The sequence below is a fragment of the Macaca thibetana genome, chromosome 8 (assembly GCF_024542745.1).
Source record: "Macaca thibetana thibetana isolate TM-01 chromosome 8, ASM2454274v1, whole genome shotgun sequence".
Taxonomy (NCBI): domain Eukaryota; kingdom Metazoa; phylum Chordata; class Mammalia; order Primates; family Cercopithecidae; genus Macaca; species Macaca thibetana.
This window is the reverse complement of record NC_065585.1, coordinates 70,992,685-71,019,815: the sequence shown is the minus strand read 5'-3', so window position 1 is coordinate 71,019,815 and position 27,131 is coordinate 70,992,685. Positions and strand designations below refer to the sequence as shown.

Below are 27,131 nucleotides of genomic sequence, written 5' to 3'. Positions count from 1 at the left end.
AAATGTAAAAATCTAGTCATGAGGCACATGCAAGGCTATGTACAGATATCGCTGACGTTCATCTCTTAATAACTTTCTTACTAAATCCTGTCGTGACCATCTCACCTTTCTACAGTATTTAAGCATAACAGGAACACAGAAGGCCTTGTACCCACAAACTGCTTTGCCCTACACATAAAAGTTTAAAACGTGTCTGTGTGTTGGGGCTGGGTAAGAGGAGAAAATATAACAGCAATAAGCAATAAATGAGTAAAAAAAACAAAAACAAAAAAACCCAACTTAACCCATTATTTCACATGCTGTGGCTTAGAGTGCTTCAGATTCTAAATAACCTATCATTTAAAAATGAACTATTATCTTAAAAGTTCTCCAAATACTAATTTACTAAAAATGACATTCAGTTCAACTTGGAGAAAAGGGAAGAAAATTGTAAAACACAAATAGCTCCCTAACCTCTAGGGCAAAGCTGTTTAAAACAGAATGCAAAAGGAAACCCTCATGGAGATTTAGGAGGGGTTTTAAAATGTAGAAATACATAAATGTTATGCTATACTAACCCTTAAGCAGGAATGACAAGAGGGTCAGAAGTGCACAGAGGATTCAGACACATTTAAAGGGTATCCTAAACTTATATATATATATTTTAAAAATTTATTTTATTATTATTTTTTTGAGATGGAGCCTCGCTCTGTTGCCCAGGTTGGAGTGTAGTGGCGTGATCTTGGCTCACTGCAACCTCCGCCTCTTGGGTTCAAGCGATTCTCCTACCTCAGTCTCCTGAGGAGATGGGATTACAGGCATACACCATCACACCCAGTTAATTTTTGTATTTTTAGTAGAGACAAGGTTTCACCATGTTGGCCACGTTGGTCTCGAACTCCTGACCGCAGGTGATTCACCTGCCTAGGCCTCCCAAAGTGCTGGGATTACAGGTGTTGAGCCACCATGCCCGGCCTACATTTTAAATTTCATAAGTGATTTTTTTCTTTCTGTTTTTCCCTCCCCCCACTTCCATTAGACATAGAATCTGTGGATTAATAAAGGAGAACAGGAAGAAACGTCCTGAAAATTCTACTGGTAAACTAGTCTTCCTCCTTCAACCTAATCATTAGGACAGGAAAGCTCTGGTTCCTGAAAAATTTCCTGAAACAGGCTGATAGGGTGGGAGCTGGCAGAGGGGAGAAGGAAGCTATGATGCACTTTTCTGAGGCTTTCCATTGTGAAATCTACAAAAAGAATTTCTTGTACACGTTTACCCTGTGCATGCTTTTGGGAATAAAATCAGATTTAAGAACATACCGTACATTTTCTGTTTAAAAAAATATAAAACAGTAAATCTGGCTTCTACCCCATTCAACATGTAAAACTTCTATTTGGAATGAAAGGTATCAAAATAACTTTTGAATTTATTACTAAACATGAAATTCCCCATAATTTTAAGATAAAAAGCATAAGTCCTTCCTCTAAATAAAGAGAATTACATATTAAAATTGTTTATCTACTTAAACTGAAAGAAGAAGAGATACTATCTGGAATAATTCTGAAAAGTCCTACCTTTTCCTTGCAGCTGGAAAGCATGCTAATAATGCTAAGACAAACTGATTGGACTGAGAGTGCTGGGGACCAGTCTTCTGTTAGAATGGATAAACAGATATGACCATTGCTATAAACATGAGGATGAACAGGAATATTTTCACCAGTAAACATGACCTAAGAGAGAATAAAATTCCATTAAAACTCAAATATTCTCTATTACCAAAAACTAAAATATTCTCCACATATAACAAGTATTCATTATTAAAAAAAAAACAAAAAACCACCAAAATCAGTGCCAGGAACATGATAAACAACTGCTTATTTGTTTACTCTCATTAACTCAGTAAGTATTGGTTTCACTGAATGAATAACCACGTAGTAGGGAAAAGAAGCCACATTATTTTTTATTTCTGTTATTTTTGATAAATTATCCTTAAAAATTCTAAACTACTACGTATTTTTCACTAGTGAAAGACAACTACATTTATAAGAATGATTTTTCAAATTCTCTTCATTGCTCTCTGCATATAAAAATCAAGTATGTTAAAATTCCAAACAAAAATATTCAATTTTGGGAAAATATGAATGACAGGTGGTAGGAACACTCCTACTACTACTACCTGTTAACAATGTTAGCTCTAAGGTGCATGTGGCAAAGGGAAATGATTGTTATACATTCCACCTCGTCTAAACTTACACATCCATTATGATGGGCACAAGTTACTAGCTGTTAATCAGTAAATACCTACGTGCCTAGACGAAAAATACAAAAGTTGACCAAGTCTCCCAATTTGCAGTTCTACTCTCCTTTTCCTTTTACTCAATTCTTCTAACACTACTTTTCCTTTCTCTATCTTGTCTCAGCAATGTTTTGAATGGTAATAAATCTATTATTTCATTCCTTTGCTCTAATAATTCAACAAATATCTTACAGTAGTTTTTCTTAAACTTATTTACCTAAGCAAATAGGCAGGAGAATAAATTCATGTATCCTGAGGAATCTGTAAGCATAGTCCAAAGTTGCTCAAAGAAAGCAGAAGTCTTATGTTTACACTGTGTCTGTATTTATTCTGCAGGTTAGTAGTAATTCCTAATTCCTGACCTTGCCAAAAAAACAAACAAAAAAACAAAACAAAAAAAACCACATAGCTGGAATATCTGCTTAAAAATACAAATTCCAGTGTCCTACTTTCACAGATTCTGATTTAGTAAGTATGATGAGATTTTTATAGAACTCATCAGATATAAACCAACAATTCCTAAATCAGATTTACAGTATCTCTCTCAGCCCTGCAAACCGCCTCACACCAAGTACAGCAGAATATCAGTAAGGAGAAATCTTACCTTAAGTTGTAGCACAAACAATAAAAGATATACAGTATTGCTTTAGGCATACCCTTTTTTCTCTTTATAGAGCAGAAAAAAGAACCAGTGAGGTAAATATGAATAGAATAAGGTATGCTATAGTTTAATATGGAATATGTTATAGGAAATTACCATAAGCTAAGGTTTTATATATATTTTCAATATCTAGCTATGAATCTGATTTTGTTACAATTTTACAAAGATTTACATGTTAATAAAGCAGTCTTTCATATGAGTAGGAGTCTTCTAATATTTCAGATATATTAACCTATGGGACATATTTCCTTGACTAAGACTAGATAAGACAGCAAAGAGCATTTTTTCCCCAAAGGAACGATTTTCCATATTTGCATGTATTTCTTTTCTTTAAATTCTGGACATCAACCCTCCATTCCCACTAATTAAAAAAAAAAGCTAAAAAACAAAAGTAACGTCTCAAAATAAGAGAAATCAAGTCACTTATCCTACCTAACTGCAGAAGACTCCCTGAAAGGACTTTGACTTTGTAATGGCTATGCTCTAAGCATGCCATTTATCTCAATTACATCTACCGGTGCTAGTACCCTCTTAATTACTTTTTGCTAAAAAAAAAGTACTGTTCTGTAAAAGAAAACAAACGCTTAAATGGTCTTATAGTTCCACACTGGAGTCTGTCCACAAGTGTTTTTTAGTGAAATTTTATTTTTAATAAATATGAACTATAGTTTATTACATCATATGCATCTGATATTCCCATGTGTTGTAGATGTACAGAATGGGAGTTTACAAATCTTACGGATACATGCCTTGGGGTATTCATTTTGCCATAAAAAGCCATTTGATAATTAGGATATTTTCATTAAAACACAAGCAATACCCAAGAGTTTCTTCTTTGGCCACGATTATTTTTTTTAAAGATATTTTTCGGTGTGGCTCGTGCCTGTAATCCCAGCACTTTGGGAGGCCGAGGTGGGTGGATCACCTGAGGTCAGGAGTTTGAGACCAGCCTGGCCAACAGGGCGAAACCCCGTCTCTACTAAAAAACACAAATAATTAGCTGGCAGTGGTGGCACACGCTTGTCATCCCAGCTACTTGGGAGGCTGAGGCAGGAGAATCCCTTGAACCTGGGAGGCAGAGGTGACAGTGAGCTGAAATCACACCATTGCACTCCAGCCTGGGTGATAAGAGCGAAACTCCATCTTCCAAAAAAAAAAAAAAAAAAAAAAAAAAGATATTTTTCCCAGTAAGGTCTCTATCAAGAAGTTAAGAAGAATTGCGATCTGAAAGTGCCAAAAAAACAAAAAACAGCCAAATTATCTTCTTTGGCAAAACTGAATCACCAACCTTTAAAGAAAATAGCAACACGAAGGTTACCACACCATGTTTCACCCAGCCAATTCAGAGCACAAGGAAAGCAGTATTTTTCCTAAAGAGAAAAGGTTATAAACTAAATCACTTGGCCTGAGAGCCACTAAGTAGGCATGAACCAAAAGGAACTCAGGAGAAAAGAGAAAGAAAAGTGATGAGTAAGTAGCAGTAGAAAACACCTACAGCAGATGCAGCAGACATTTTGTTAGAACCAGTAATGAAGAAAACAGAAACAACTGTGAAGTAGAAGGGGATTGAGATAAAAAATAATTCAGATCTCAATAACCTTTAAATAAAACAGCAGGGGCTTTTTAACATACTGCATGCAGGGCAAATGCAGCAACCCTAAAACTTTTAGCAACCAAAACCAGGGGAATTAATTATTTGCATATATTAGATAATAGGCAACCCCTAGGACCTAACCTGCCAGATACAAAATTTTAGAAGTTTGTAAACATAGAAAGGTGAATTTACATGCCAGACGTGAATTTCTGAAATAAAAGGAATTTTTTTTTCAATAGTTCATTCATACAAGGGACAAATAAGCACAGTTTCCACAGATTTTTTTGTTTGTTTTGTTTTTTTCCCCCCAGACAGAGTTTTGCTCTTGTTGCCCAGGCTGGAGTGCAATGGTACCACCTTGGCTCACTGCAACCCCCACCTCCCAGGTTCAAGTGATTCTCCTGCCTCAGCCTCTCCAGTAGCTGCGATTACAGGTGCCTGCCACCACACCCAGCTAATTTTTTGTATTTTTAGTAGAGATGGGGTTTCACCACGTTGACCAAGCTGGTCTTGAACTCTTGACCTCAGGTGATCCACCCACCTCAGCCTCCCAAAGTGCTGGGGTTCCAGGCATGAGTCACTGCACCTGGCCCCACAGATGGTTTTAATATAAACTTTGCTAATCTGGTTCTCTGCATGGGGAGAGTAACCAAGGCAGAATTTCTTCGACTGCATACTGTTAGCCATCCTCATTTATTTAATACTCACTACAAGCCAAAGGAGAAAGTGAACATTTCAGTTTTTTAATGCAGTCAAGTAGTTTCTACAAACAAATTATTAAACTGTTTCTAAAGTTCAAAAAAAACTTTCTGGAGTCTCAAGTAGCTGATAAAACTAACTAGAACTGATGTGACAAAACAACTGAACACAATAAATTTGAAACCATAGGAACTTTGGGAATTTATTCAAAGCAGTCATATGAACAGCCAACAACGGAGACCACAGACATTCCTCGCTGCATAAATTACACTAAGTAAAATGGAATTACAGATTTTTAAGGAACTATCTGATGGAAATACAGTTTTACAAAAGGCTCTTAGACCTAACGTATATGACTCAAGTTTGAAGTTCTGAATGCATCAGAAACGGTCTTTTTTTTTGAGACGGAGTCTCGCACTGTTGCCCAGGCTGGAGTGCAATGGCACGATCTCTGCTCACTGCAAGCTCTGCCTCCTGGGTTCACACGATTCTCCTGCCTCAGCCTTCCATAGTAGCTGGGATTACAGGCACACACCACCACGCCTGGCTAATTTTTTGTATTTTTAGTAGAGATGGGGTTTCACTATATGTTGGCCAGACTGGTCTCAAACTCATGACCTCGTGATCCACCCACCTCAGCCTCCCAGAGTGCTGGGATTACAGGTGTGAGCCACCGCAACCAGACTAGAAGCAGTCTTTAATTATTACTACATTTCCAAACTTCTCCCGAGCAGTACGGTTTATTCAAAAGCAAGTGAGAGCTAAGAGAGAAATAATTGTGCTCAGGGTATGTATCATTTTGGAGGTAAGTATGTTTATCCCACAACCAACCTAAAATTTTAAGCAGGCCAATCTCTGGGTAACTTTTGGGTACTGTGAATGTAGTGCCTTTCATGAAACTACTAAAATCTAAACTGAAAGCCACCATAGTGATAAAAATCAAAAATAAGAATGAACAGGGGCTGGGGATGGTGACTCGCACCTGTAATCCTAGCACTTTGGGAGGTCAATGTAGGAGGATCACTTGAGCCCTGGAGTTCAAGACCAGCCTGGGCAACAAAGCAAGACCCCATCCCTAAAAAAAAAAAAAAAAAAAAAAAAAAAAAGTAACTAGCCGCATGTGGTGGCATGCTCCTGTAGTCCCAACTACTCAGGAGGCTAAGGTGAGAGGACTGTTTGAGCCAGGAGTCTGAGGTTGCAGTTGAGTTATGATAGCCTATGGCACTTCAGCCTGAGCAACAGAGTGAGACCCTGACTCGGGGAGAAAAAAAAAAAAAACCCGCTCAAATTTGGTGTAGTCAGAGAAATAGCTCAATAGCTCAATATTATAGTTACCAATATTTACAATGACTTAATAAAAATCAATAATTGAAAGTAGACTTATAATTGTACACTTCTATATAAAATAATTGTACACTTCTATATAAAATACAGTTTACCAAAAACCTCTGCATTATTGCTAAGAACAAAACAAAGGATGGATATCAGGTAACTTTCTAATATGAAATTCAAGAATTTTCAAACATCAAGCCCAATACTGAAAGACCTTATGGTACTGAGATCTTACCACAAAGGAGGCGCCCTACTGTTCAGACTAGAGCTGTAGAGGTAGTTAGAAAGTCAATCACCTAATATGGTGTCAAGCTAGGTCAAAACACAGTATATACAAATGAGCAGTAAAAAACAGAATTATAAAAGCCAATTTACGATATGGATACCAAGGTTTTTCCAGGGACAGTATGAGGAAAATATGTTCTCTGATTACAATTATTATAAGATAGTACTTAATGCAGATGATGGTACTTAATGTGTAACTACATAAACTGAACGTACAAGCAATCAGTTTACTGTTGTAATGGAAACTAAATCAGATATTTATATATAACATATAGGTAGTCTACCATAAATGGTATTTGATTAAAATGACTGGAGATTGGAATCTTAGCATAGCTTTCAATTCAATTCTCTCTTTTTAGTCCTCTCATATATACCAGCAAGCATCCATAAGTGTTCCCTGATATTCTATAATAACCAGTGACATGCAGCAATAGTGCAAAGACAAAATTATTGGACACACAAAACTAAACTTGGATTGCCTTGGATGGTCATCATTCTCTTCCCTTTATATTCTATGTTCTTTTAGCCTACTAATCTAATCCTCTATCTTCTTTCTCCGTGACCCCCCAGGCTTCAGTGAACAGGGTTCACTGTTCACCTTCTTGTCAGGTGTCCAAGATGCTTGACAATTGAAGGCAATAAAAATTGTTATTCAAAGACTTTGGAAAGCTTGAACATCACCCTATGAAAACCATGGAAAACCAGTCCAGGAAAAAAAGACAAGATGAGGACATCATGAAGATAGGTTCTGGATCTCTGCAATGAATGAGTTTTGAGCAACAGAAAAGGGTCTGTGGTAAGGAGGCATGAATAGGAGTGGGGAATGAGGATGAAGAGGAAGGCAATTACTCTTTTGCCTCAGTACTTCTAAAGCTTTATAATCAAGACAATTGTACTTTCAGCACCACTCTTAGCAACAAAATGGCTTCAAATCAAAGAGACACTGTCCCCTTCCCTCTCTTCCCTCTAAAATAAACATTTTCCCTATTTCTAAAATACTGAAGATGTTTTCATCAAAAATTAGCTAAAAATCTCTAAAACAAGGCCGGGCACGGAGTCTCAAGCCTGTAATCCCAGCAGTTTGCGAGGCCAAGGTGGGTGGATCACCTGAGGTCAGGAGTTTGGGACCAGCCTGGCCAACATGGTGAAATCCTGTCTTTACTAAAAACTACAAAAAATTAGCTGAGCATGGTGGTGGGCGCCTGTAATCTCAGGGACTCAGGAGGCTGAGGCAGGAGAATCGCTTGAACCTGAGAGGCGAAGGTTGCAGTGAGCTGAGATCATGCCATTGCACTCCAGCCTGAGCAACAAGAGCAAGACTCCATCTCAAAAAAAAAAAAAAAAAAAAAATCTCAAAAATAACAACCCTGTACAACTGAGACATTTAAAGGTAGTATAAAGCCGGGCACGGTGGCTCACATCTGTCATCCCAGCACTTTGGGAGGCCAAGGCGGGTGGATCACTTGAGGTTAGGAGTTCCAGACCAGCCTGGCTAACATGGCAAAACCTCGTCTCTACTAAAAACACAAAAATGAGCTGGGCGTTGTGGTGTGCACCTGTAATCCCAGCTACTCTGGAGGCTGAGGGAGGAGAATCGTTTGAACCCGGGAGGCAGAGGTTGCAGTGAGCCAAGATCGCGCCACTGCACTCCAGCCTGGGCAACAGAGTGAGACTCTGTCTCAATAAAAAATAAATAAAAGTGGCCGGGCATGGTGGCTCACGCCTATAATCTCAGCACTTTGGGAGGCTGAGGTGGGCAGATTACAAGGTCAGGAGTTCGAGACCAGCCTGGCCAACATGGGGAAACTCCATTTCTACTAAAGATACGAAAAAAAATTAGCTGGGTGTGGTGGTGCACACCTGTAATCCCAGCTACTGGCAGGAGAATTGCTTGAATCTGGAAGGCGGAGGCTGTGATAAGCCAAGATCATGCCACTGCACTGAAGCCTGGGCGACAGGGCGAGACTCCATCTCAATAATAATAATAGTAATAATAATAATAAATAAATATAATACAGATGTATTTCAGATTTGTTTCACTCAAATAGAATGCTTTAACAGAGGAAAGGGGTACAAATACTGGATATGTAAAGGAATAGAAGAACTTTCTCTTGGATGTAGAAAGGAAAAGTAGTAAGAGTCAAGATACTAAGCTTGAGGACTTCAGAGATTTTTTTTGTTTTGTTTGGAGATGGAGTCTCCCTCTGTCGCCAGGCTGGAATGCAGTGGCACGATCTCGGCTCACTGCAACCTCCACCTTCCAGGTTCAAGCAATCCTTCTGCCTCAGCCTGCCGAATAGCTGGGACTACAGGTGCACACCACCATGCCCAGCTAATTTTTGCATTTTTAGTATGGGTTTCACCATGTTGGCCAGGCTAGTCTCCAACTCCTGACCTCAAGTGACCTGTCTGCCTTGGCCTCCCAAAGTGCTGGGATTACAGGCATGAGCCACCATGCCCAGTTGTGGATTTCAGAGTTTTGATGGAGATGGGCCATCCCTCCTAATACCTATGATAGAAATGTCAAGCTTCTTTCACACTGTAAGATCCTTTTTGATGAGCCCCAAAATAACCTTCCTCTCTCATCTTCTGCTGTAATCCCCCATATATCGACACATAAAACTACAAGAGCCTATCCTCACAAACGTGAGGAGGCCAAGTCCTTTCACACCTTGCCCTATACTTTTCACATAAACTCTTTTTGTCCTTTAAGGCCCAGTTCTACCAGTTCAAGTAAGTTTTTCTTTGCCCCCTTAGAGTATTCTAAATTGGTTGCTTTCCCTTTTGCTCCCAAGGCATACAATTTACACTTCAGTTAATTGTGTGTACAGTTGCATATGCCAAAAATCATGGAGTCTTCCTTGACTCCTCCTTCAGTCATACTCCAAATTAATCCATTAGTAAATCCTGTTCATTCAAACTTTAAAACAGATCCAAAACATGACCACTTTCCAAAACGTCCACTGCTACCCTTCTGGTGCAAGTCACCATCATCTCTCACCTGGGTTACTTTAATGGCCTATCTGATCTCCTTGCACCTTTATGCCCTGAACAGTTTATATGCCATACAACAGCCAGACTGTTCCTTTTAACTTTAAATAGGACTACATCGTTCCTCTGCTCAAAACCTTCCAAAGGCTTCCCCATCTCACTAAGAGTAAAGAGTCAAAATTCTTACAATGGGCTATAAATATCCTATACAATCCGTGATGACCCCTCCAGCCCAAATGATCTCTCTGACTAATACAGTTTGGATATTTGTCCCCTCCAAATCTCATGTTGAAATGTAACCCCCAATGTTGGAGGTGGGGCCTGGTGGGAGGTGTTTGGGTCACTCGGGGTGGGTGCCCTCATGAATGGCCTGGTGATGTCCTCAACAGTGAATGAGTTCTCGTGAGATCTGGTTGTTTGAAAATGTGTGGCACCTCGCCACTGACTCTGCTCTGACTCTCGCCATGTGAGACACCTGCTCCCTTTTCACCTTCTGCCATGACAGTAAGCGTCTTGAGGCCATCACCAGAAGCAGATGGTGGCACTATGCTTCTTGTACAGCCTGCAGAAATGTGAACCAATTAAACCTCTTTTCTTTATAAATTACCCAGCATCAGGTATTTCTTTATGGCAGTGCAAAAATGGCCTAATACACTGACCTCAGCCTTACACTCCCCTTCCTGTTTATACAACACTCCAGGGACCTGTCCTGCATATTCCAGATTTAGAGTCTTTGCATTTTGTCTTCACCTGTTCTTTCTCTCCTCTTTCAAATGGTTTACTCCTGTACATCTTTCAGATCTCTCCTCCAATGTCACCTGCTCAGTGAAATCTTTCCCAACGACTCTATTCAGTATTTCAACACCCTTGTCTCCCCTTCTGTACTTTTCCCCCACCATCTTCCATACTATATGTATTTTACTCATTGCTTACTGTCTCTCCCCACAAGAATGCAAACTCCATGTAAGCAAGATTGTTGTTGCTGTTGCAGTTTTGGCCCTCATTGAATTACCAGCACCCAGCACAGTGTTTGTCCCATGATACATCCTCAAGAAATATGGAATGAATATTTACCTATCCAAATACTAAACAGATTATAAACTGTTTAAAGGCAGGCCCAATGCCTTTTAAATCTCTGTACTCTCTCCCCTCTCTCAAGAAACAGTATTTGATACACAATACATGCCCAATACATGTTGAATTAACCAAACATTTACCTGTATCCTAGCATAAGAAAACAGAATATGTATACAGAAAGATACTTTCTGTATGGCTGACAGTAAATGTACATTAGTGGCAAGCAGTGATGAAAAGATGCCTCATCTCTGTTTCCATATTAACTGACAAATTGTTTGTTGTTATTCTTTCTTTTAAGGCAAATGACTGAGCCAAACATATTTGATAGGTAATTTTTTCATTATAAGGCAGGACACAACATGAGACATAAAATATATCTGGTAGGAGGAAAAACACAACAAACCATAATGGTGTGTAACAGTCTTACCAATCTCATTTAAAGGTATAAAAGCAGTAATTTCACAATGAGATTGATCTATTCTAGAAATACTTTCCAAATTCTACTCTTGTAACTAGTGATAAACTCAGTACTGCTCATTGCATGGAAAGATGAAAGACTTCTTTTTCTTTCTTTTTTTTAGAGATAGGGTTGCCCTACGTTGCCCAGGCTGGTCTCAAACAGCAGGTGGCTGAAGTGATCCACCTGCCTTGGCCTTTCAAAGTGCCTAGATTACAGGCATGAGTACCATGCCCAGCCAGAAAGATGAAAGACTAATTTATCTAACAAGTGCTAATGCTACAGAGTTTCATCAAATAAAATTTTGGGGGAATTTTACTGCCCTAGAGGACTGGTTCCAGCCACTTTCCCAGGGCAGTGGATCTCTGGAGAGTTTCAGTTATTGGAAAAATCTTGAAGTCTATAAGCCCTTCAAACACTGATGTTTGACTCCTTATAATTATGTTAAAACTATACAGATTATGTATAAATACCTTTTAAAAAATTTTGAAGTATTACTGGCCTAACAGTAGTGCTGCCATTTTCCCAATCAATGGATATTAGAATATACAACCTCTATGCCATGTGAGGGGCTACAGAATTAACTGATATTAAAAAGGAATCCTCACTGGGCATGCCTATGATACCAGTACTCTGACAGGCCGAGGCAGGCGGATCACTTGAGGACAGGAGTTCAAGACCAGTTGGACCAACATGGCGAAACCTTGTCTCTACTACCAAAAATACAAAAAAATTTAGCTGGGCATGGTGGTGCATACCTGTAGTTGCAGATACTCGGAGTGGCTGAGGTGGGAGGACGGTTTAAGCCCAGGAAGCAGAGGTTGCAGTGAGCAGAGATAGCACCACTGCACTCTAGCCTGGGCAACAGAGAGAGACTCTATCTCAAAAAAATAAAAACAAAATAACAAAATAAAAAAACCAAGCTAGGCATGGTGGCACATGGCTGTGTCCCTGCTACTCTGGAGGCTGAGGTGGAAGGATCATTTGAGCCCAGGAGTTGGAGGCTGCAGTGAGCTATGATTACACCACAGCACAGGCAGATGACAGAGGGAGACTCTGTCTCCACCCCACCCACCCCACCAAACAGTAAATTAAAAAAGGAATCCTTATATTTCAAAAAGAGCGAGAATAACTGGCTTAGAGCTTTCAAAAGTATCATTCATTCCACATATAATCTTTCACTTTCAGAGAGAAAATTACTACATAGATAAATAGGCATTTTTTCCCATACTGGTACTCTCATCTAATTGGCAGTATGGCAAAGGAGGAAAGGAAAGACTTGGGTTTGAGTCTTAATTGTTCTATAAACTAGGTATTAAAACGTGAACAAGGCACTTCACTTCTACAAGTTTCAATTTCTTCACATATAAAATGAGGATGAATCTACCTCCCCTAACCACTTCATTAAAAGATGTTAGAAGACAAAATCAGAATGGAAGTTAAATTATGAAGTACTATAGAAATATTACCATAAAGAATGCATGCAGGTGCAGAAAAAGTTATATTTGGATGTGACTACACAGGGACTTGAATGCCAGGCTAAAAACTTGATTCCACAGGAAATAAAGAAACATTAAGAGGTTTTACTGTGAGGGGGTGGGGAATTCTGGGGATGGTGGAGTGAGACTGTGTGTGTGTATATGTGGGGGGCGGTGGAGTGGGGGGGTGTCTGTGTATGTGTGTGTGTGTGCATGTGCATGTGCATGTGTGTGGTATGTAACCAATGAGACAACTGTGCCTTCAAAGAAATCTAATGGCACCATGAAAGGATGCATAGGAATCCAAAGAACTAAAAGCTACTGTAATAGTTCAATTAAAAGATAAAAACCTGGACTAGGCCAGGCATGGTGGCTCACACATGTAATCCCAGCACTTTGGGAGGCCAAGGAGGTGGGCTGATCACTTGAGCCCAGGAGCTCGAGACTAGTCTGGGCAATATGGCAAGACCCCATCTCTACAAAAAATATAAAAATTAGCTGGGTGTGGTGGCATGCACCTGTAGTCCCAGCTGCTTGGGAAGCTGATATGGGAGGATCACTTGAACCCAGGTGGCAGCGGTTGCAGTGAGCCAAGACTGCGCCACTGCACTCCAACCTGGGTGACAAAGTGAGACTCTGTCTCAAAAACAACAAAACAAAAACAAACAAACAAAAAACCACACTACAGCACTGACATTAAGAAAAGAGTGGGCTACCTTTCAAATGTAGGAAGGAGGGGTGTGGAAAAGAGAAAAACTGAACATAAAATAGATAGGTGGACAGTAACCCAGGATAAAGAAAAACAAAATGTGCTTTGTTATTGGAAAGGTCAAATTTAGTTGTGTTAAATTTGAGATGTCTGGAGGTACTCAAGTATTTCAACAACGGTATGAAATTAAGCCTTAAAAAAAGAGGTGTTCCCAGAGCTGTAGATCTGAGTTAGCTGCTTAAAGTGATTGAAGGTGAAAGAAGAGTGAGAAGAGTAACACAGTGCTGAATAAAGAACCTGGATAACACCAATGTTAGAAAAGCAGGTAGAAATAAAATCAGGGAAGGAGGATAAAATGAATTTGAAGTAGGATGATAGGGAGAATTTACAACAAATGCTTAACTTACAGAAATATTAAAGAAGAAATTCAACATAATGTTTAAGTTTGATATTTGATTTAGAATTCAATATTAAGGAAAGAGTTTAGAGAACACGTTTTTGACTTGGTTTCATGCTTAAAGAAATATTATTTTCCTCTGGTGAAAAATTGGTAAGTTCCCAGAGTAAGCCTTCCCCCAATATCTCCCTAGTCAAAAGCTTCTGAGTTGGTGTGAAATATTCTTCCTTCCTATACCATCAATGAACTTAGATGAATGTAGACAAATAGGCTGATTGATGAAAACAGACTGAGATCCAGTGGTCTCCACACATTTATAGTCAGAAATGATGCTGACCAGCCAGAAAACAACAGAAGTGATGACAATCTTCTGGAGAGAAGATATTTGTTTTGACTTTTTGTTATAGTCTACAAATGCTTACTATAGACATCCAGAGGTGGTCACAACAGCATAATCCCTTTCACTTTAATTTTTATGAAAATGATAAAAATAAGTCCTAAAAGTCTTAGTAGTTTTCTGCTCACATGAAAATTTTAGAACTTAAGGAGTCAGTATCCATTTAAATCTATGCTTTAAAACAATTACCTCTTTACTTATAGCATGATACAGTAACTGACTTCTATCTCTTCTCTTACATAACTAACAAAAGATTAAGCTGTGTTTGGTATATTGTTTAAAGTGGCAATGAAATAAGATTTTCCCCCAAATAGTACACTTCAGCACCTACAAGCTAAATTTTCAGTATCTGGGAAATATTTCAGGTATATGGTTCTATTTTACAGAATAGCTCATTTGCTAGCAATACTAGAAAGAGTTGGCATTACGTCTTATCACTTTAGCCAACGGATATTACAAGCCTCAAATTTTAAAAATTAAGTGCTTTGTTACAATAATTCTCTGAAGAATAAGTAATTATAGTAACTCATTTACTTATATTACCAAGCCAGAAACCTGGAAGTCATCCTACAGTCTTCCTTTCTCTAATCTCTGATTAATCATTTACCATAGTTAAACAGCTCTCAAAAAACATTCCTCTACCACCATTATCCCTTGTCTAAGTATTAAGTTATTAACTAAACTGACTGGGCATCAAATTATAATAAACAGACTTTGGGCCAATGTTTAGATATTTAACATCTGGTGATGTACTCTGCCATTCCAGTACTAAAAGGCTGCAAAGACAGCATGTCAATGCAAAATCAAAGTACTCCTTCCAACAGAGAACTTTTCTCTTCACCATGTGATTCTATCATCTGACCTAGGAGAGGCGCCTCCAGTTATTCCAAAATGCCACTTCTCGAATGGCCTAGAGCAGTGGTCCCCAATCTTTTTGGCACAAGGGACCGGTTTGGTGGAAGACAATTTTTCCACGGATGGGGCTGGGGGTTGGATGATGGTTTTGGGATGAAAGTGTTCCATCTCAGATCATCAGGCATTAGATTCTCATAAGGAGCGTACTATCTAGATCCCTCGCATGTGCAGTTCACAATAAGGCTTGTACTCCTATGCGAATCTGATGTCACTACTGATCTGACAGGAGGCGGAGCTCAGGCAGTAATGGTGCTCACCTCCTGTGTGGCCTGACTCCTAACAGGCCAGGGACCAGTACCAGTCCACAGCATAGGGGTTGGGGACCCCTGGCCTAGAGGCCTGGTTAGATTTCTATTCCCTTTTCTGCTAGTATTTATGGATAAGAAACAAACAATTTTAGACGCAAAATGCAGTAAAGCCCTAATCCCAATATTAAGTGTAATGTTCATATCTTGATTATATTACGAACAAGGAAATAACAAATCCATCTACATACGTATAAATGATTTATATGTTTTTACTGAGTCAAACATCTCTGGCATTTAGCTATCTAAAAATACAAAAAAAAAAAATTTAAAGCAAGGCAATTACCTGAGGAGAGTCAAAAGGATATCGACTACTAAATTTAAATAGAAGTTGAAATTTTTCCCCTTCATATAAGGTACCTGGTGCACCTTCCATGTCTACAATCCACCTAGAATAGAAAAGGCAAATTAAAAACTTAAGATACTGGGGTAAGGAGGAGAAAAGAGGACACCAAGTACTTCCTGTACACTAAGCACTGGGACAAGAGTTGTTTATGTGTAACAGCACATGCCAGCCTCCCAATAACTCTCTCACTGTTAATTCTCATGACCTTCTCTGACATTCAGGGGTGAAACCACCAGATCAAGGTCAGACAGCTAGCAAAAGATAGGTCTAAAAAAGCCAACAAAATAAAAACCCAAGGCCAGGCGCGGTGGCTCACGCCTGTAATCCCAGAACTTTGGGAGGCTGAGGCAGGTGGATCACGAGGTCAGAGGTTTGAGACCAGCCTGACCAACATGGTGAAACTGGTCTCTACTAAAAATACAAAAATTAGCTGGGCGTGGTGACGTGCACCTGTAATCCCAGCTACTCAGGAGACTGAGGCAGGAGAATCACTTGAACCCGGGAGGCAGAGGTTGCAGTGAGTCAAGATCATGCCACTGCACTCCAGCCTGGGCTACAGAGCAAGACTATCTCAAAATAAACAAACAAATCTCAAACTAAGGTGTGCTGACACCCAAGCCTGTACTCTTCCTAATTGATTTACATTACCTTATTTTTTCAAAGTACCATTTCTACAATGCTGATATTAAGTATTCTATACATAACATCAAACTAATCAACTGTCTTTCTGATTATTACTGGTGGAAGCCATGGAGAAACCCGTATAGACAATGACTACAGAGAACCGTAGCTGTCAGATTTATTTTTCTCATCAACATTCTAGAAAAGATTAACAGGGTAAGGGGAGCTAAATTGACATCATTCCACTTACTTTGACGATTAAGCAAGGCTTTGTACTGCCTTTTCTTTATCTCTCACTATGTTTCAATTGTTTAATAAAGCCCATTTCTATGGCATCTATGCAAGCCTACTTTGTTTTAATATGTAACAATCATAAACATAAATGTGTTATTTATAGTGTATACACTATTTCTTGTTATTTTCTTTAAGATGGGGGAAAGAATAAGGGATAATGACAGCAAAGATAACAGGGCAGCATTAGAAGCAAAAGTGAATTGAAGTCATTAACAATGTGTTCCTAATTATAGCTCTGTCACTTATAATTATTGTACACCTAGGCAATTCTCTTGAACTTTTCAGGTATTAAACTTTCTTGTACTTAAAATACAAGAAAACAAAAGAAAGAAAGGAAACACAGTGTTGGGATTCTAGTCATTACCACGCGTACGATGAATTTAGGATTATGTAAACTAATAAATGTACCTATTCTCTAAAAGAAATCAGCTACAGTATACAGACTCTTAAGAGCATGGCTATTCATTTTAAGAATGCATGCTGAGTACCATACATGGTAATAAAAGATACGACCACAGACCCAAGAGACAACATTTTATAGTGAAATTAAACAGTTATAACTGAAATTATACTGAAGTGGCAGTTACAGTTAATCTTAACTCGTTGTGTGAGCAAGTTATGTTCTCTCTCCAGTTTTAACTACCTCAATAATAAAACAGAAGATAATCACCTTATAGTGTTGTTGGAGATAAACGACCCTACATAAGTAAAAAACCTAGCACATTCCTGACTCAGTCAATACATGGTAAATTAAATGCAATGCAAAAGCTGCATACAAAACAAAAAACTATCTCTTTATATATTAGGTCCTTCTTAATCTTTGAAATTCCTTTCTTGATTTTCCACCCACATCTACTAGGCAGAGTAATATTCCCAGGAAAAATGGTGGTCTTTCGTTCTGTTTATATGGCAATTTGAGGACACACAACATAAATTTACATGTGACCTATGCAAACAAGCACAACTTTTAAAAATAAAGAGCTAACCAAGTATCTCATCAATCCTCGTAATATCTGCATGACATGCAGATACTACATGAGGTCAAAGACAATATAACTGTCAACATTGTGCATGGTACTTTCTTTTTTTTTTCTTGGTACAGAGTTTTGCTCTTGTTGCCCAGGCTGGAGTGCAATCGCGCAATCTCGGCTCACCGCAACCTCCACCTCCTGGGTTCAAGTGATTCTCCTGCCTCAGCCTCCCAAGTAGCTGGGATTACAGGCATGTACCACCATGCCCGGCTAATTTTTTGTATTTTTAGTAGAGGGGGTGGTTCTCCATGTTGTTCAGGCTGGTCTCGAACTCTTGAACTCAGGTGATCTGCCTGCCTCAGCCTCCCAAAGTGTTGGGATTACAGGTGTGAACCGCTGCGCCTGGCCTGTGCATGGTACTTTCTAATAACCCTTTTTTTTTGAGACAAGGTATCACTCTGTCACCCAGGCTGGAGAACTGTGGTGCAATCAGGGCTCACTGCAGCCTTGACTTCCTGGGCTCAAGCGACTCCCACCTCAGACTCCCAGGTAGCTGGGACCACAGGTACACACCACCACGTCCAGCCAACTTAAAAAAAAATTTTTTTTTTACTAGAGATGGGATCTCCCTATGTTGTCCAGCTCGTCTTGAACTCCTGGGCTCAAGGGATCCTCCCACCCCACCTCAGCCTCCCAAAGCATTGAGATTACAGGCATGAGCCACCATGCCAGGCCTAATGAGATTTTATTAGTTAAAAAAGTAAGATATGTTCATTGTAGAAACTTCAGAAAAGTAGAAATAAAAATCACCCAGTGAGTTTATTTAACAGTGAATAAAAATCACTGTTAAAGTTTTTGGGGGTATATTTCATTCTAGTCATTTTGCTGTTTCCTATACCATCAAAGCCTATACAAAATGGCAGCCGAGTAGCTGCATTTTGTGCACACTTAAATTACATCAATTTAAACCATCAGGGTTTATGATTCCAATCACAAGCAGATGCCCCAGAGTAAGGATGCGATGAGACTATACGTGTTGTTCTCTCAATTAGTCTCAGTTCTTCAACACCTGTGAGTACCTAGTACTCTAATTCTAACGTTTAAGCATTAGAATTTTTTTATTCTTCACACACCATGGTTGTTAAAGACACAATCATCTATTCCACTCTGGAGGAAAAACTGGCTTTAGTGGATTTATTAATAAAGAGGATACATACCAATAAGGTCTTCTTAAAGGATTTTTCAAAGGTAATTATAACTATACAAAATTTTTACCTTACATGCTGACTATAGACTATAATTCAAGTGATGCCATTTCACTGCACTGCCTTGACAAACCTTTTCCATATTATTGACATTTACACTATTCCCAAATTATCCCTAGAATTAGTAATGTTGAAATTAGTATAGTTGGTTCTAAGTCTTTTTCTAGATCGTTACTTAGGATGGTGTGTGGTGGGTCAAACAGGATAGTGTTCGTATTTTTTAAGGTCTCAATATATGCTACCAAATTTCTTCCAGAAAACTAAAAAAAAATTTTTTTGTGGGTACAGAGTAGGTTATGTATCTATGGGGCACATGAGATATTTTGATACAAGCACACAATGCATAATAATTGCACCTGGGTAAATGAGGTATCCATCACCTCAAGCAGTTATCCTTTCTGTTACAATCCAATTATACTTTAACTATTTGAAAATGCACAATAAATTACTGTTGACTATAGTCACCCTGTTGTGCTCTCAAATACCAGATCTTCTTCATTCTACTTTTTGTGCCCATCAGAAAGCTTCTTAATGTGCTTTCATCATCATCCTCTTCATGGATCTTCCACATCCATATCTACATCTCATATACTCTTAACAATCTGATTCTTTATAAGACTATTTTTATAGCCTAGAAGATGGCACAAAGGTAAAAATTTTACGGTTCATTTACAATAAATTAAAAGAAAAATTCTTACCTGACCAGTATCTCGATATGATAGGATTTACTCTACAATAAAGGTATTGTTGCTTTGGCTGTTATAATTTGTGGTATAACTACCTGGTAATCTATTAAAGCGTTTCTATTTGTAAAAATTTAAAACGTTTCTTTAACTTTTTATAAATTATTATGTTGTGTGTTTTCCCCATCCTCCCAAAAAAATAAAGGATGAAAGAAGAAGTAATCTCATTATTATCAGTTTCCTTGAGAACTATAGGGACAGTTGTTATAGGATACTCTGAGGTAGATTAATAAAAGGAGAGAGGAAAAAGATTAAAATGGGATATAATCTGCATCAGGATGAAAAAAGAGTCAGTTTCATTTGTTTAACAATATGCAACAAATGCCACTCTAAATGTATGCTCCACTTTTGGTTGCTTTAGAACAAGAGTTTTATATTTTCTATATATGATATACACAAAAAATCAGTTTAGAATTCAACAATATTTTTAAGTGATTGTTGCAGAGTTAAAGAAGTGTATTACTTTTTTTTTTCAAAAGAGTCTATACATCCATTCGTAATATTCTTGTTCTTAAAGTTTTGACCCCTGTCTTAAGTACTGATACAAATGCCAAAGTCAAAGGTACCCAAAACTGTTCCTTCTGAAAGGGTAAGTTATATGAATTTTGGTCATTTTTACTCCCTGGACCTAGACTACACCAAATATATGAATTGGCTCATTTGTCCTACAAGCCGGTTTATAGTCAATTTTTATCTTACTGGCTACTTTTCCTTTTCTTTTTAGAGGTTCTTCTAAGTGGAGGATAAATTATTTTAGATTTCTCCACGATTTCAGAACATTTACCACTGTCTAACAAAATTATTAAACGACTGCTGAGAGTCACACTTTCACTTAGCTGCCCTTCTGTACAGGATGTAATTAATGTTTTTAGGGCATGGGATACCTCTTGACTATTACTCTCTTCATATGCCTAAATAGATACATATTTTTAATTTGATAAAACCTCACACCAAACAGTTCTTTAATATTATAGATGAGGATCACATCACAAAGTCAGTGCTACTCAGTTAAAACTTTTAAAAAATGTACCAAAGATAGTCTAAAAACAGCTTTATAAATTATGCAACAATGTTTATAACATAGTAAAACAAAATTGATTATATATATAAATGCATAGAATAAGATCTGTTTACTGTATTTCCCTCTTGGTGAAAGAGAATAAAACGAAATGTGAAAATAATTTTGTAGTTTTAAAAAGTGGGTGAACATTCATACATTATTGATAATAAAAGAAAGAGCACTTTAAAAATTAAATACTTACTGTGTAATTGAATTTTGAACACTTTTTTCATTTAAGGTCATCCCAGGAGGTGGGTCATTTTGCAAAGCCAACAGTTCTTTCTGTAGTCGTTTCTAGAAAAGAACATCAATAATAATTTGTCCTTTTTTTTGAGACTAGGTCTGTGTCACCCAGGTTGGAGTACGGTGGTGTGATCACAGCTCACCACATCCTCAAACTCCTGGGCTCAAGGAATCCTCCCACCTCAGCCTCCCAAGTAGCCTGAGACTACAGGCACACACCACAATGCCCAGCTAATTTTTTTTGGTAGAGATGGGGGTCTCACTTCGCTGCTCGGGCTGATACTGAACACCTGGCCTCAAGCAATTCTCCCAACCTCAGCTTCCCAAAGTGCTGAGATTACAGGTGTGAGCTACCACACTCGGCCTGTACTTTTAAAAAAAAACCATAACATCCTTCTAGTTATCCTTGATAATATCCTTCTACAATCTGAAATCATTACATTTCCTCCAAATGTTCATACCTTTCTCTTTACTAGCCCCTTATATATTCTATATACATATTGCTCAAAAGTTGAATAGCCTGTCCTATAATTCACAATCTACTGTCAAACTATTCCAACACTAGAGCTTCCAGGCTGCTGAACGTGTGGAGTTTCCTGGAGGGTGGCACACCTGGAAAGGACATGGAAGCTCCACATCCCTTCCCTGACGCATCTCTTCATCTGTATGCATTATAATATTCTTTCCTATAAACCAGTAAATACATCCATGACAGTAATAGCAGTTCTGGCAGCAGCCACCAGCGCCTCAAGAGCACAGCCAAACGGGTGGCTTTCCTGGATAATCCGGTGAAAGACCTAGAAGGCATGACAAAATTTAGGAAATTTTTTAAAAAGAAATTCAATGAAGAAAATATTTTGTTTTGGCTAGCATGTAAAGATTTCTTTTTTTAATGCAAGATAAGCAGATGCAGGAAAAGGCAAAGGAGGTCTACATGACCTTTCTTTCCAGTAAGGCCTCGTCACAAGTCAAAAAGAGGCAGTCTTCGCTCAACAAAAAGATTCTGGAAGAATCACATCCTCTGATGTTCCAGGAACTCCAGGACTGGATCTTCAATCTCACCAAGTACAACAGCTACAGTAGCTGCTTAAAGTTTGACTAGGTTTGTTGTTGTTTATTTTTTAAGAGACAGGGCCTCATTCTATCACTCGGGCAGGCATGCAGTGGCACAATCCTAGCTTACTGCAGCCTGGAACTTCTGGGCTCCAGCCATCCTTTTGTCTGAGTCTCCTGAGTAGCTAGGACTACAGGTGTGCAACACCACGCTTGGCTAATTTAAATTTTTTTTTTTTTTTTTTCGTAGAGACGGGGTCTCACTATGTTGCACAGGCTGGTCTTAAACTCCTGGCCTCAAGTGCTCCTTCCACCCTTACCTCTCAAAAGATTACAGGTGTGAGCCACTGTACAGTCCTGATTTGCTTTTAAAATACAAGCAAACTGCAAAAGAGGAGAAAGTTCAGCCTGATGCTCAAACTACAGCTAGAAAAGCTTCTAGAATTTTTAACATGAGTTCCCAAAGACTGGCAGATTTATGAAGGAAAGAAAGTAGGCTGCATGTAGTGGCTCATGAATATAATCTCAGCACTTTGGGAGGGAGAGGCGGGAAAACTGCTTGAGCCCAGCAGTTTGAGATCAGCCTGGGTAACATAGTGAGACTCTCTCTCTACAAAAAAATAAAAAATAAAAAATTAGCCAGGTGTAGGGGCATGCACCAGCTACTTCAGAGGATAAGGTAGGAGGATCTTTTGAGTCCAGGAGGCCAAGGCTACAGTAAACTATAGTTGTACCACTGCACTACAGCCTAAGTTACAGTGAGATTCTGTCTCAAAAATAAAACAAAAATTAGAATAAAAAATCACAATCAAAAGAAGCAAAGAAACTTTCAGAGTTTATAATTGCCTTGTTATGTACAAAAACTGAAAGGTACAAAACTCTTCAATGGAATATGTGTATTTTATTAACTGCTTGACCAGTAAGTTTTGCATAATGGCTAATCTTACATTAAAAAAAAAAAAAAAAAAAAAAAAGCTTTGAAGTTTTGGTTCACAAAACAAATCGATTTCTTCCACACTGGAAAAATTATTTCAACACTGATGCTGTAAAGTAGTTACGAAGAATAGGCAGTTACCTATCTAACATCAAGACGTCATAGCTTCTATATTGAGGTTATAGGTCGAGTAGCCATTATTTGAACTGCTTGTGACCAGAACTGTTTCGGATTTACTGGCTGAGCATCCCAAATCTAAAAAGCCAGAATCTGAAATGCTCCAATGAACATTACCTTTGAGTGTCACATTGCTACTCAAAATGCTTCAGATTTCGGAGCATTTCACATTTCAGATTGGGGATGCTCAACTTGGGTAAGGTCTTAATAGCTTGAGTTATAAGTGCTTAAAAGTTTTAGCAGTGCTTCCTTTGCTACTTTCTAATTATAAAAGCCATAGTTCGGCTGGGCGCGGTGGTTCATGACTATAATCCCAGCACTTTGGGAGGCCAAGGTGGGCAGATCGCAAGGTCAAGAGTTCGAGACCAGCCTGGCTGACATGGTGAAACCCTGTCTCTACTAAAAATACTAAAAAAATTGGCCGGGCATGGTGGCGCATGCCTGTAGTCCCAGCTACTCAGGAGGTGGAGGCAGAAGAATTGCTTGAACCCGGGAGGTAGAGGTTGCAGTGAGCTGAGATTGCACCACTGTACTCCAGCCTGGGTGACACAGTGAGACTGCGTGTCAAAAAAAAAAAAAAAAGCCATAGTTCTCCATAATCCTTAAAGAATGTCATTTCACAGACAAGCTTTCCAGAGAAACTCTAAAAGTAACTCTTTATGCAAAAAGCCTTTCAAAAATTTTATGCTTTGTGACAAGAATGAAATCAGAAGAAAAAAGAAAATATTAATAAAATTTTTAAAAGATTTTATAAAATTTTTGAAGTAATTTTAATACATAATCTACTATTCGTTTTCTTAAATAGGATCACCTGCACATAGTTTAATATTTCAAGGTTATTGTTAACATCATTTATAGCAGAACATCAAAATACAACGTATTATGATCTGAGATATGTTAAGGTTTTCTTCCTACATACTAGGTATCCTAAAATGGCTATGTATTTTGCATACTTATTTGTACAGCTTTGATTGTATACCTCTTCCCTTGTTATCAGTGGACATGCTTTTCCAGGGTACAAAAGGCAAAAACAAAAAAAAACAAAACACAGTAGTCCCTAATTTATGAATTTTAAAACCAAATATTATAATTGCATGCAAGATTATAAATTTTAAAACCAAATAATGTTATTAAAATTGCATGCAAGATTATAAAGATTCTTAATATGACTTTTTTTTTTTCTTCAGAGACAGGGTCTCATTATGTGCCCAGGCTGGAGTACACAGGTGCAATCCCACTACTGATTGGCATGGGAGATTTGACCTGCTCTGTTTCTGACCTGGATCGTTCACCCGTCCTCCTGAGACACACCTGGTGGTCCCTTGCTCCCGGGAGGTCACCATATTGATGCCGAACTCCACGCGGACACCCAAACAGCATAGCGCACTACAGTCCAGAACTCCTGCCGCAGCTTTCCAAGTAGCTGGGACAACAGGCACCACCCACTGCACCCAGCATAAGTCTTTTCTCAAAGTGAAGAAGACGAGTATGGATATCTGTTCATTTCTTAAGAGTTCTCTGCTTAAAAATTGGTTTTTTTTTTCTGGACAGTGAAATATTACTATCAGTAAGTAATGTTTCTAGGTCTTCAATTTATGACACTTAAAGTTAGCTTAGCCATCCAACATCACTACAGATAGAAAACTGTGTTGTGAATCACTGTAATGGACTTCAAATTTGCTTAATTTGTTTTGAATAAAGACAAATTTAAGCAAATTTCTATGTTAAAACAAGGTTTTAATTATTTTCTACTGATATTCACAAATGAGGGTTCTGTGATCACATACACTTTTTAAAAAACTGGGTCAAACAAAGAAGAACTGGCTTCTTCAACAAAACTTTTCATATACTAACTTGTACAGTGATTGTCCAAAGGGAAGATGACATAAAGAGGTTCCCCAAAATAGCTGGGCACAGTGATGCATGCCTGTAGTCCCAGCTACTCAAGGGGCTGAGGCAGGAGAATCGTTTGAGTCTAGTAGTTGGAGTCCAGCCTGGACAACACAGCAAGAACTTGTCTCTAATAAAACTAAACAAGGCCAGGCACGGTGGCTCAAGCCTGTAATTCCAGCACTTTGGGAGGTCAATGAGCACGTAATGCCTGAGGTCAGGAGTTCAAGTCCAGTCTGGGCAACATGACAAAATCCCGTCTCTACCACAAATACAAAAATTAGCCAGGAGTGGTAGCATGCGCCTGTAATCCCAGCTACTCGGGAGGCTAAGGCACAAGAATAGCTTGAACCCGGGAGGCGGAGGTTGCAGTAAGCCTAGATCACATGAATGCATGCAGCCTGGGCTACAGGGCAAGACTCCATCCCAATAAAATAAAATAAACAAAAAACTCCCAACAACAAAAAAGAGGTTTCCAAAGATAATAGAACCCTTTGAGTGTAGATCGTCTCAAGCCTTGTTTCAAGGACTGTATTTAGGGAAACACTGCTGTGGAAATCTTCCAGATCTTGAGAACTTTACTAAGTCAAGAATAATAACCCTTCTTAGTAGAAGAAGCAAGAACATAAAGGAGAATCAATCTGCTTAACTACCAAGCAAAACACAAGAAAACAAAAGCAAACTAAAAAAGCACTTTATTGGTATAATTATCCCTGGTCTTCTGAACATAATGGTAAAGGGTGCCCAGATACAGAATCTTCTTGGGTTCAAATACCCTCTAGAGGTTTCCCATTGGCAACTTGGTGTTCACTTCAAGTAATGAAGTGGTGGCCCACAATCAGTCTGATTAGTTGCAGAAAGCAGTCAATCAGAGGCTGAAGTGATGTTACAAAGGTCACAGTCCTATGCAAACATCTGATTGACCTTTGATGTGAAGCAACCTTCACAGTGATTCTTGGAGAGGTGATAGTGCAACACAGGGAAAAGTGGGTATGGTAATCTCTTGAGCATCCTTTTGATGTTACATAAATTTTCTCCTCAACCCCTGTAGTAAGTCCACTGTACTACATGATATATTAAAATTTGAAGAAAAATAAAGCAAATTAAGGGGATAGGTGAGGCATACAGGTCTCACATTTTGTAAAGTTTTATCTCAACTTGACACTTTGAGAAACTATCCTAAAGGGTGGAAACATTCAGGGAAGGAAAAAATACAAAGTGAAGAAAAATCATTAAAAATGTGGGAATATATGATAATGGTTGCTAATACAACTGTATATAAAATGACCAAGAACATTTTCTCCAATTTCATCTAACAACCAACTAAAGATGGAAGGTTAAAAACAGGAGAGCACGATGGAAAAAATAGGAATACCATACACGTTAATATTAATAGCATTGCACTAATAAGTACATATTATTTTTCCCTAACAACATTAAACAATTCTAACAGTGGCCATTTCTCCTTTCAGAGGGAAATGTGAGGCAACAAATTAGTTTTACTTTTTTTTTTTTTAAACAGAACTAAACTCATGCAGAGCAAGGAAGCATTTTCCCTCCTACTGAATTCTGATGACATTTCTAACAGTTACTTAATGAAACTGTTTTCCCTTTCAGGAAAGAGAATGCAATGGAGGTATTCATTCAAAAGTCTGACGGAAATGCAAAAAGTGTCAGGACTTAATGATTTCTGCTAGTAAGAGCCCACAGCCCACAAAAGGAGACAAATGTGCCAATAATTTCTCCATGCTTTCAGAGTACAGTAGTGTCCAAAAGAAGAGTGGTGAGCGGAGAAAAACCAGGACTGTGGTATGCAGAAAGCCAAGGAAGAATATGTTTCAAGGACTAACCAGACTTTCTTTTCCAGCACAATGGCAGAGAATATACCCTGGATAATTACAGAGAAAACAAAGACAAAGTGAACGCAGGAGCTCTGAAATGTAAGGATTAGGACTGGATTT

General features: G+C 38.5%; 1 protein-coding gene across 3 annotated transcripts in view; it reads right to left on the bottom strand.

Moving 5' to 3' along the window:
- The window catches only part of UBE2W (ubiquitin conjugating enzyme E2 W), a 77,654-nt gene that overhangs the window by 18,043 nt on the left and 32,480 nt on the right, over positions 1-27,131 (bottom strand). For 2 of the 3 annotated variants that reach the window (XM_050802318.1, XM_050802320.1), the window contains 3 exons: positions 21,076-21,167; positions 15,860-15,962; positions 1,555-1,710 (listed from right to left, as the gene is read on the bottom strand). In XM_050802318.1, coding sequence (XP_050658275.1) covers positions 1,555-1,710; positions 15,860-15,962; positions 21,076-21,167 — 351 coding nt within the window. Of the gene's footprint in view, positions 1-1,554; positions 1,711-15,859; positions 15,963-21,075; positions 21,168-21,728; positions 21,914-27,131 lie in introns of all 3 variants that reach the window. The other variant, XM_050802319.1, reaches the window with a different exon arrangement.